General features: G+C 46.2%; 1 protein-coding gene across 10 annotated transcripts in view; it reads left to right on the top strand.

The window, feature by feature from the left end:
- The first annotated feature begins 7,736 nt into the window (after positions 1-7,736).
- The window catches only part of IGSF5 (immunoglobulin superfamily member 5), a 56,083-nt gene continuing 51,534 nt past the window's right edge, over positions 7,737-12,285 (top strand). For 6 of the 10 annotated variants that reach the window (XM_082393824.1, XM_082393822.1, XM_082393817.1 and 3 more), the window contains exons 1-3: positions 7,946-8,053; positions 10,028-10,120; positions 11,520-11,595. In XM_082393824.1, coding sequence (XP_082249950.1) covers positions 11,532-11,595 — 64 coding nt within the window. In that variant the 5' untranslated portion in view covers positions 7,946-8,053; positions 10,028-10,120; positions 11,520-11,531. Of the gene's footprint in view, positions 7,916-7,938; positions 8,054-8,285; positions 8,337-10,027; positions 10,121-11,519; positions 11,596-12,285 lie in introns of those variants that run through there. The other 4 variants (XM_082393819.1, XM_082393820.1, XM_082393821.1 and 1 more) reach the window with 4 other exon arrangements.

Raw genomic sequence — 12,285 nt, 5'->3', positions numbered from 1 at the left:
CTAAGGAGACTTAAGTGTCTGCACAAACTCCTTTTTTCCTTTTTTTTTTGAAATATTTTATTATAATGATACTTGCCCATTGCTGGCCATCTGTTACGTGCCTAGCACTTTACAGACATATCAAATTTAATCCAATGCAAGCCCATGTACTAGATATTAGTATCACTATTTTACAGAAGAAAAACTGAGTCTGGTAGAGGTTAAGTAACTTGCACCATTTATGACCGCAAATCATTGTTATTTCTAACCACCTAGGACCAAAACCCTGGCCAGTAAATCTTGAATTTTCCTTATGGTCTCTAGCTTTTATCTATGAATCCTCTTGTATTAGTTGGTATATGAGTGTGGCTGCTATAGAGACCAAAATAGCAGTGGTTTGAACACGGTAGACATTTATTTCTCTCTACAGAAGCCTACGTGTGGGGCAGTCCTGCTCTTCAGAGCCCCCGAGGGCTCAGATTCCTTCTCCCTACTCTCTCTGCCATGGATGTTGGGCCTTGCCAGTAGCTGTGTGTGGGACACACTTTGGGCTTGGCACTGTAACAAGCCTTGCTGGGAACAGGAAGGTGAACACATCGTGGTTCCTAAATCCAGAAGAGGGAGACCACAAAGGCAAAGTTTTGCTAGCAGGTAGACACAGCCAATGTGGTCTATGGAATGGCAAGAATACAACAAATGGGGAGAGAAGATATCCAAGTATGATCAGCCAACAGGTCCTGGCTGGGAGAATACACAAAATAAACAAAGTAATAAAGAGGCAGGGAATTCCCTGGCTTCCCAGTGGTTAGGACTCTGTGATTTTACTGCCGAGGATGCGGGTTCAGTCCCTGATCAGGGAACTAAGATCCCACAAGCTGTGTGGTGTGACCAAAAACTTTTTTTAAGAAAAGAAAAAGAGGTGAAGAGAAAGTAATATTAAGCTAGTTCAAGACTTGAGAGGCAGAGCTCCTTGGGATGCTATAAAAAATCCCCAAACAATCCACTGACCCCGACTTCCACTTTTGAAGGAAATACACCAGGTGACTTAAGCAGAGTGGGGACATGAGAGAAATGAGACCAGAGAAGTCCACTGGACCGGAGAATTTTCAGCGACTGGCGGCCACTGGATACACAGTGACTTCAGCAAACCCTGGTGTATGTGTCCTCGGGCTGCCAGGACAAAGAGCCACACCCTGACCGGCTTAGAAGAATGGAAATGACCCCCTAGAGGGGTGGGATAGGGAGGGTGGGAGGGAGGGAGACGCAAGAGGGAAGAGATATGGGAACATATGTATCTGTATAACTGATTCACTTTGTTATAAAGCAGAAACTAACACACCATTGTAAAGCAATTATACTCCAATAAAGATGTTAAAAAAAAAAAAAAAGAATGGAAATTTATTATCTCAGTCCTGGCGGCCAGAGTAAGAAATCAGGTTGTCTGCAGGCCCGGTGGTCCCTCTCAAGCCTGTAGGGGGGCATCCTTCCTGGCCTCTCCTAGCTTCTGGTAGCCCCAGACTTTCCATGGTTGACGGTAGCATCGTTTCAATCCCTGACTCTGTCTTCCCATGGCCTTCTCCCTGTGTCTCTTCACATTGTCTTCCCTCTGCATATGTCTGTCTTTCTGTCCAAGTTTCTCCTTTCTGTGAGGACACCAGCCAAGCTGGATTAGGGCCCACTCTAATGGCCTCATTTCAACTTGACTTCTCTGTAAAGACCTTATCTCCAAATGATGTCACATTCTGAGGTCCTGCAGGTGTGGACCTTTTTTGGGGGAGACACAATTCAACCCATAGTGGCTTGCTTGATAGACATTCATTATCGGAAGTCAAAGTCAATTTAACTCTCATCCTCAGAAGCAAGAAAGATCCCACTACCAAAGCCCATGTTAGCATCCAGGGAGTGTCATTTCCCAGGCAGCTCTGAGCCCCTGTGCAAGCACTAATTGCCAAAAAAGGGCAATGCGATTGTTTCCCAGACACGTGCACCTGTGATGTGTCAAGCCATTTTGACATGCCTAAAAATGAGAATTCTGCCATAAAAATAGAATAGAAGAAATTAGATGGTGATGTTCCGAAGGCAGTTTATGCTTTCCTATGCTTTGGAATTCATTTAAAAAAATAATTTATTTGTCTTTGAAAATCTAAGTTCACTTTCAAGGACCACTTTTATTTTGCTTTTCATCCAGTCATTAGTGTGTGAACTGTATCAGTGTGTGAACAGGATGGTACCTAAGAGGGGAACTCCTGGCTTGGGGCCAGGGTACCAATAGAAGCCCTCCAATTTAATGACTGCTTTTAAAAGATTTTGCACATTTTTAAAGCCCACTCATCCATCAGCAAGCACCACTCTTTGCCCAGTGACAAAGCCAGATTGACCTCACGGGGCTTCTTGTCACGTGGAGGACACCTGACACCTGAGGTCTAGGGCTGGGAGCCTGCTTGACAAGGATGTACTTGTAGACACAAATCATCCCCTCCCATTCCTTTAGGTCCTCTCCTGAGGCCAAAATTATTTGAGGATGTGTGGTTTTAAAACATGACCCCCGAATTCTTTGACACTCCTCCATAGAGGGGTCTCCCCAAATCTGGACTCTGTGACTTCTTGGTCAATAGCATATAGTGGGATGACTGGGGTTGGAAGAATTCTATGACCCCCAATGACCCCCACCTTTGTACACCCCCTGTCCTTTGAGTGTGGGCGCAAGCTGTGAGTATGCTGTGCCATCGCTCCTGTGATTATGTTACATCATAGGTTGAAAGGGAGATTATCCAAGTGGGCCTCATCTAACCACATGGGCCTTTTAAAAGCAGAGAGTTTTCTCCAGCTGGCTGCACAGGGGAAGTCACAGATTGGAAGCAGAGGGAGGCCTGATGCACCGTTGCTGGCTTAGGTGGTGGAGGGAGTCACGTGCCAAGGAATGTACGTGACCTTGAGGAGCAGGGAGTAGCCCTTGGCTGACACCCAGCAAGGAAACGGGGACCTCAGTCATACAACCACAAGCAAATGAGTTCAGATCACAAAAATAATGGACTTAGCAGTGGATTCATTCCCAGAGTCTCAAGATAACCCAGAACCCAGCTAAACCTGCCCAGAGAACCCAGCTGAACCTGCCCAGACTTCTGACTTACAGAACATGAGATAGTAAATGGGTATTGTTTTAAGCCACTAAACTTGTGGGAGTTCGTTACTCAGTAACAAAAAACTAATACAGTGACACTGCCAATTTCTAGGTCCAGGCTTTAAAAGACTAGGAGCTTCCACATTCTGTCCAATGGGGCAGTTGCTCTTGGAACCAAATTGCCATGCTATGAGGGAGCCCAAGCGGTGCCACAGAGAGGTCCATGTGGAGAGGAATGAAGACCCTCACCATTAGGACCAATCTTACAGCCTTGTGAATGAACCACCTTGGATGTGGGTCCAGCTCCAGGTGATCTGTCCCAGCTGACACTGTGTGTTGCAGGACAGGCCATCTCCACTGAGCCCTGCCCAGATTGAAAAATAAATGATGGGTTTTAAGGCACTAAGTATTGGGGTGGTTTAAATAGAGGGTGAGTTTTCTGCAGATGGTCCAGGGCCAAAATTCCTCATTATGTCCCTAGTGATATGGTTGATGTTAAAAATAACTGAAAGACATGCCTGCATGAGAGGGTAAATGGCTCCTGCAACTTTAAGGACACATTATTCTAGTCAACTTTCCTCCTAAGATTTCGTGATTGAGGAATGCAATGGGCAGAGGGCATTTTGCAAATTCCTACTTACAGAGGGATTTATTAACTTTGTACCCCAGTTAACCACACTCACAAAAATGATCATCTTCAATGCTTTTGAGGGTGTGGTGAAATAAGCCATCTCAGACACTGCATGTGGGATTGTAAACGGGCATGGTTCTGGAATCAAATTTAACTCTATCAGTAATTTTAAAGTGAATAATGTTTTGACATATGACTCTAATTAAAAGAGCCTAATGTGAGATAGGGTACCAAATGCAAAATAAAAGAAAAAAAAAACCCAACCCTCTACATGCATAAATACATTCATCTTGGTATTGCTTGCAATATTGAAAAGCTGGAAACAACATAATGTTTAAGGGCTTGGATATTCTCACAGTTATTATGATAATTTATAATGATATTATGTATCATAGCATATTATTATAAGTCCATTAAAGCAATGCTCATGAATGGTTTTTCAGTGATAGAGAATGTTGCTTATAATATAGAGTTAAATTTAAAATGATATAAAATTGTACAGACATCAACATATTCTACTATGTAATACATGAAAGTACATATGTTTGTTCAAATAAAAGATTTCTAACAGTTAAAATACAGATGCAACTTAATGTTTAATAATTAAAGAATTAATAAGTAACTGATGGTACATCCATAAAACATACACTTTTTAGCCACTCAAAATTATTTCATAAGAATACATAAATTTATGGAAACACATTTAAGCCATTGGTTAAGTGGGGATATTAGTTTCCTAGGGCTACTGTTACAAAGTACCACAAATTAGGTGTCTTAAAACAACATGTCTTCATTGTTTCATAGTTCTGGAGGCTGGAAGTCCGAAATCAAGGTGTCGGCAGGACCACACTCCCTCTGAAGGCTCTAGGGGAGGATGCTTCTTTGCTTCTTCCGTCTCCTGGCCGGCAATCCTTGGCATTCCTTGGCTTGTAGCTGCATCGTTCCACTCTCTGCCTCTGTCATCACATGGCCTTCTCCCTGTGTCTTCATATAATCTTCCCTCTGTGTATGCCCCTGTGTCCAAATTTCTCTCTGCTTATAAGGACACCATTTATATTGAATTTATCACCTTCTGTAATCCAGTACGACCTCACTTTAATTTAACTAATTACCGAGGCCCTATATCCAAACAAGGTCACATTCTGAGGTTCTGGGTAGACATGCATTCTGAGGCGGACACTATTCAACCCAGTATAGGGGATGAAGTGAAAAAATTCAAATTTTGTGGGTAAAATTATATATAATAATGCAATAATGATTGCAGCTAGGTGGGGGGCTCCCCTGGCACCCCCATCTAGCTGCATTCAGGTCCCACGAGCCTCTTTAACATCCTCAGGGTACCAAGTCTCCTGCCATCCATCCTGCTGCCCAGATGCACATTGTTCCCTCTGCCCCAGGAGTGGTCCTCCGCACCCTCCACCTTCCTGCCCAGTTCACTACTTACATCCCCCCACCCCAATCTGAGCTCAAACCCAGTTTCCTCAGGGAAACTCCCTCCTCACCCCAACCTTCATCAGAGTTCCTTCAGAGATTTTACTGTGATAGGAATTACAGTGTGAATATGTTTTATGTAAATTTGAACTTTACAAGTTTAAAATAGCACAGGCTAAAAATATTAGTAAAATCTCTCTTTATGTTCAAACTTTGAAATAATGCAAATCTCCCAAATTAAAAAAAAAGAAAAAAAAAAATCCCTCAGGACCACACAGTTTGAGCTGCATTTCCAGTGACTTGTCAGTAGTGTTTCCACTCTTGCCCTGGGGGAACCTCTCAGTAACTGATAGATAGGAATACCCCGGGGTCGTCCGAGGAGGACCGTGCATTTGCTATGGAATTGCTGACAGTGGTTTTGATTATTATGTATGCATAGTTGTTATGGCACTTGTGGGGAATCAGAACATACCACCCTAAAATGTGCCACTTTGGCATATGGATTATTTTAAGTTGAAGATGACTGAGAAACAGCAGACACCAAACTCTCCACCCTCCATTCTTTTGTACCATGAAGGGCAAAGGGATCTTAATACTGGAGACTTTTATCAGAATCAACACAAACAAACCTTATCAACACAACACTTATCTTCCATTAGTCTCACCCATGTACTCACCTTCCCACAGTTTGCCACCCCAATAGCCTGAACTCCTTTTCCTTTTCTTGTCACTTCTCTACAAATTTATTCTCTTGTTAGATACTAGATAAGCCCGAGTCCTAACCACCCCTTTGAGCTACCCGGCAATGAGTTTCCTCTGCATGTATCTGTACTGCATGTGTTAATAGATTCTTGTTAATCTCTTGTTTTTCTCTTGTTGATCTGTCTTTGTCAGTTTAATTTCCAGGGTCCCAGCCACAGACTGAGGAGGGTAAAGTTTGTTTTTCCCCTCCCCTACACCCTCTTTGTTATTATACCTTAAATTTTTCTAGAAGCTCTAATGATATTCTCCAGTAGTACTGCTGAGGCTGAGGGTAGGGCTGGAAATCTTGGCTGATACTGTGCTCCGAAGGCCAGTCTGCAGAACTGGTGAATGAAATTCTAAATGTCAGGAAGGAATGAAGCCAAAAAAATTTTAAAAAGCACATTAGGGCAAATATGAGCTACACTGGCCTTCAATTTTTATTCTTGTGGCTCACTGCCCTGGAATTATTTGAGTTTTGAATTATGTTAGGCCTTCAGGGACACAGCTCCTAAATAAGATGCTATAAGCCTGTGTATATTTGTGAGATTATTTGACAAACATATTGACTCTCTATCTGCTTGTTCACCATTTTTCTGACCAGCTCCTAGCACCAGAGCCTGGTAGGGAGGGAAAAAAACCTTTTCCTCTACCCTCTTATGTTCATTTACCGAGGCCTGTTAATTAAACTGACAAAAGAAAGGTGAATAGGAGAAAAAGGTTTATTTTGTGTGCATATGGGAGCCAACAAAGGAAGTAACTGGCTCATTGAATGGTTAAAGACTTACATAGCTAATTTAGTAGGAGAAAGGGAGGGGGTGAGAAAAGGTATTTTAGGGGAAGAATACCTATGTTTCTTCCGGACAGATGGGAGTTGAGAAATTTGTGGTAATATTTGTCTATACAGGTATGAGTGGTCTTTCTGTCTTCCTTAGCATCATAAACTCCCCTGAAGAAGGGATTTGGAGTAGGTTTTATTTGTATTCTCCCTTCTGGGCATAGATCCACCCTGGAGAGGAATTTATGGCAGCCTTATTTCCCAGGAGGTCCTGCTTTTAGTCAGTAAAGGGAAGCTCTGAGAAAGCTTTTTTTCTTTATTTCCTTTTTTTTTTTTTTTTTGGCATCTGTTGACTCTCAAATATCTTCAGCTTAAAAATAATCTTTATGCCAAAGTGACATGTTTTGGGGTGGCATGTTCTGATCCCCTTCAACTGGAAGACACAGCATTTCCCCTGTTTATTCGCTTCAGCGTCTTACTCTAAGTATATGGTCCATACCTTCTGTTGTCACCTCTTCTGTGCAGATACCCTTGACCCTGAGTCCCATGACAGGATTAGAATGCGATGAGGGAGACCAGCCAGATACTCAAAAAGAACCGTAAGAGAGCAGACAATTCAGTACACTGCTGCTTCAGGATTTGGGGGGATGGTTTTTTCCAGGAATTGTCAATGCTCTGAAAAGCCAAGTTCCTTAGTTCACTTCCCGGGGGCTGGGAGTGGGGTCTGGGGTGCCTGCAGAAAACCTCTTAGCAGTTCTCCTGCAAACGCTCCACAGGAAACTGGACTTGACTTCTAAAGCTGGCCCCATTCCCGAGGACTTCACTCTCAGGACTTTTTGTTTTTTCTTTCACAAAAGAACCTGTTCTTGTGGATGTGGAGGAGCCGGGCTGTGAGAAGAAACCCGCTTTGCCAGCTCCGGGCCTGTGCCGGAGCCAAGAAACAAGGTTGGCCGGTGGCCGGCCACGTCCACGTGCAGGAGGAGGCCAAGGGCAGGAGAGGGCCACCAGCCTCCCGCTGGCCTCCTGCAGGACATAAGAAAGGCTTGGGGCAGGAACAGGGGGTGGAGGCCAAGTGCAAGGGCAGCCTTGGCCCTGAGGCATGGCGTTGTCAGCCTGAGCGGACCCGGGGCTGGCTGATGATTAACGGGGAGTCTGCGGCTCCAGGGCCCGAGGCAGGGAGGCCACCTGTGTGTGCACAGCCCGGCCTGTGACGTGAGCGACTTCCTGGTTACAGGTGAGAGTGGTCCGGATTCTCCGTGGCTGAGAGATTTGTTCCTGTGTTTCTGTGGGGAGAGCTCAGAGGCAGGAGAGGGGCCTTTGGGGACCGCAGTACCTTCGCTGAAGCCCCAACGGGCAGATCCACCTGTCACAGGTGAGACATCGCGTGAGCCTGGTGTGTGTGGCCAGCGGACTCCCCGCAGGTACCCGCTTCCTCCTGCGGAGCCGGTGCTCAGCCCCGGGCAGGCCGCTTGCTGGTCTTGGGGGGGAAGTGCTGGACGATCCAACACGTATCTGTTTCCCAAATTCCACAGAGTTAAAAATTAAAAGATCAGGCTGCTCTGCGAGTTTAGGAACTTGAGACGATTTCTCATCAAGCTTCACAGGGAGCTGTTCTCCTAACGCCTTGAAAGCTGAGACTCGCTGGAATTTGAAAGGTCTGGATTCAAAGGCTGGAAAATTCCTGGCACTCCCGTTATTCATTGGACAGACTTTAAATGCCATTTATTCTTCCCCAATGAGAGGCCTGATGGAAAGGAAATTGCTCTAAACCTCTGGAAGTCCTAAGATTCCCCACGTCTAGCAGGCAGGGCCAAGGCACCTCCGAATACGGGGGCGCCCAGAGCTGGGGTACTGGGGTGGAGGAGGGCCCCTGGTGCTTTTGTATGTGCACATAGAAGTTTGTGGAGAGCCCCTGGTGTGTATTTAAATTCCCTCCTGTCCTACTTGTTTCTGGGTTTAGGATTTATGCTGATGCCTAAAAACAGGATGTCTGCAGCCTCTGGATTTTATGATTTCAAGCTTTTTCCAAGAACCCAGACATAAGGGTTTGTGTGTGTGGGTAAATAAGTGAAATAATCACATCTGGCAATTTTCTTCCTGAGATGACAGGCTTGGTGGGTGCAGACGGGTCTCCTGAGTGTTTCTGCCTTGTCTGGGCAGTAGGAAGTGGTTGTGATTTAAATCCTGTCTTGATGCAATTTAAAAAAATATTTTTATGGGGGTGTAGCTGATTTACAATGTTGTGTTAGTTTCAGGTGTACAGCAAAGTGAATCTGTTATATATATACTTATATCCACTCTTTTTAAGATTCTTTTCCCATATAGGTCATTACAGAGTATTGAGTAGAGTTCCCTGTGCTATACAATAGGTCCTTATTAGTTATCTATTTCATATATAGTAGTGTGTATATGTCAATCCCAATCTCCCAATTTATCCCTCCCCCCGGTAACCATAAGTTTATTTTCTACAACTGTAACCCTATTTCTGTTTCAATGCAATTTAATAAGATTTACGATTTTTGAAAGACTTTGTAGTTTTTCAACTAAAAGTAGGTAATCCAAGTCTTCTGTAACAAAATGAATGAGAAGTAAAATCTCAAACTACTCCATAGAGATATGAACTTGCAAATTACCTGGCAGAGCCTTCCTTTAATTAAAGCAAACTGTCTGAGTTCAGTTACAACTTGGAATCAAGTTCCTTCCTGTACACATCCTTCAAAAAATACTGTCCCCTCAAGATCCACGTCTGGGGTCCTGTAGCACTTGGGGTGTTCCTACGTGCCCCCGCTCGGGAGGTTCTGCTGGGCTCTTAGAAATGGACTCGTTCTGTCACACAGAGAATAAGCGAGTTAAGTAATCTGGTGCTAGTCTGCAGCCTGGCTGACTAGACAATCAGTGACTAGAAGCCTTTCCTGGTGGACCTTAAGCTCATGCTGCAGTTTCAGTAATGCTGGGTCCGCACTTCACATTTATTGCTTTCAGGAAAATGTGTGACTTTTATAACTCGGCAGCTCAATCTCTCCTCCATCCTCCGCTTGAGCCTAGATTTCTAGGTGACTCGTAGAGCGATTGGCTGGTCCACTTGTGTTCATTGAACCTTGAAAACTAGTAAATGATTTATTTGGTGCTTGGTAATTTGGGATCTTGGATCCATCTGGGAAGGCCATGATTTCAGTTTGGTTTGTGTTCAGCTGCTGGACCGCTTGGTATCAAGGCGTATTTGTAGGGATTTACTGAATCTTTTTTAGATGACGTCAGGAGCTGAGTTGCTTGGTGGGAAGGTCCTGCAGCACAGTTGCTGGGACCCTTACATTACACACACGAGCAGTTATGGTTTACTCTACAGGCTGAATTTTGCTTTCCAAAGACATCAGAAATCAGAGGTGGAAACCCCACGTTCCTGCTCGTGAGCTGTGAGCACCCAGTGCTGCCCTTACAGGTAAAGTGGGGTCACGGGCCGGGCATCCCCCGATCCCTCACACCCCACTCTATTTGATTCAGCAGCTTGTACGAGGTGCTTTCTGAGGGAGGAGGTGGGGCGGTTCTTACCTGTGTCTATTTCAGTTGTTGTCTTTGGGCTTGTGGGTTGTGGTGGCCTATGTCCTGTTAGAGACGACAATATGGAGCCCGGGGGGTGTGGCAGCTTATCACAGAATCCCGCGCCGGCTCGCTTAGGGAACCCGCTGCCCCCTGATTTGGGGGGAAGGGACGTATGCCCACCAGCGGAGCTGTGAAATCCATGTGGAGGCCAAAGCCCAAGTGAAAACTCCCCGCAGGTCGGGTCGCTGTGCTAAGGACGTGTGAAATAAAGAAACCCTTTCCTGGGGCTGAGAAGCTGGTGTTTTTGTAGACAGTTCACGATATGTTCAGTGGGAGATTTAACTTACGTACTCTAAGCAGTGCTGGTGACCGCCCCGGATAGGCCTGTCCCAAGGAGAAGGAAAAAATAAAAATAAAAAATGCAGGGATGGAGAGTGAGCAAGAGGGTTATCAAAGAACAAGGGAAGGGCCGAGAGATGTACATGACAGGATCCAAGCATGTGCTACCAAGGGGCCAGGAAGGCCTTACTTGGTCTACCCTGACCTCTCTCCTGCCCCAGCCCCAGAGCCCCCTCTACGGTTCCCCAAACGTGCCAGGCACGGTCCCACCCCAGGGTCTTTGCACCTGCTGTTTTGCCTGGGAAGCTCTTCTGTACCTACCCATGTGCCAGTCGCCTCACCGCCTTCCCTGTTCACTGGGCATCTTCTTGGGAGCCTTTCTCTGACCTCTGCATTCGAAGCACCAGCCAGCCCACCAAACACACATCCCCTCACACACACTGCTCTCTTTTATTTGTCTCCATGCCTCTTACCACCTAATAAGCTTATGATCTAGTCCTTCCTTTTGCTGTCTGTCTTCCCTCTTGCTAATATACACCTGCTGTGAGTAGGATTTTTTTTCTCAATGATTAAAGCATCCTGATTGAAGTGAGTAGCAGTAAGTCCACACTCTGACCCTCTGGTTAGTGATTCTGTGGTCATGGTATAGCACGTGCTTCCCACGACTTATACATGGGCTTGGGAGCAAGGTCGTTGAATACACTGATTCTCACACGTGAGCACGTACAGGAATCGGTCCCATGTTGAACATTAGGCAGATTTCTGAGCGTGCCCCCCAAAGCTTCTAATCCAGCAGGTCTGGGCTGGGCCCGAGAATTTGCTTTTCTAACAAGTTCCAAGATGAGGCAGGTGCCACTGGCCACGCTGACGTATCTCTCCAGGGAAACACACGAGCTGGGAGGGTCCCCATGCGCCTCTGAATGGAGACAGGCTGTGACCTGCCTGCTTTGCTTTCCCAGGTGTGGAGGAGCATGCGAGATGCGGGCAGCTACCGAGACATCCTGGCCGCGCTGGTCGTCCTGGCTGGGCTGGCAGGTAGGGACCACGGAGCTGGCTGGCGTGATCCCGGGCATCCACCTGCAGTGCGCGGAAGGGACTTGGAGGAGGCCACGGGGGCGCGTGGCTGCCAGCAGATTCTGCCTTAGGCTCTTCCTGTTGGGTCCCCCCCTCCCCCACCTCCTCCGTTTCCTGCTGCGTCGGCCTCACTCCGGAAGGGTCCTTCAGGTGCACAGGAGCCCACCAACCCTCCTCATCCGAGTCCTTGCTTGGGTACCTTCCCAAGGTCATTGCTCTTGTTGAAGCATCCCATTCCCCCGCCTGGATATTCTCCCCTTCCATTTCTACCTGGTCTTCAAAGAAGACCTGACTTGGGCATCACCTCCTCCCTGAAGCCTTCCTGACCTTGCAGTTTTCTGGGTGATAGCCCCAGCTCCCGTTGTTGACAGAGTGAGGGACCCATTGCCTGTGAGACCCCCCAGTCCTCCCCACAGCTCCTCCTCATCCTGGAACTTTCCCAGAGTATCAGTCGGAATAGATTCCAGCTGTCCCAGGCCAGGGTCTCTGGATCAGATTCTGCGTTGCAGGAGATGGAGTGTGCAGACCCCGGGGTGGTTAGGGGAACAGGAGTTTGTACACCAGCTTTCTTTTGACTATGTCTTGTCTTGATTTCTATGGCTTCTGGTGTGTTTGTCTTGTTTTCGTAGCTAGGTTTTAAAGTCCTCAGGG

The sequence above is a fragment of the Balaenoptera borealis genome (genome assembly GCF_965194805.1).
Source record: "Balaenoptera borealis genome assembly, chromosome: 5".
NCBI classification, from domain to species: Eukaryota; Metazoa; Chordata; class Mammalia; order Artiodactyla; family Balaenopteridae; genus Balaenoptera; species Balaenoptera borealis.
This window is presented reverse-complemented; position numbering and strand designations above follow the sequence as displayed.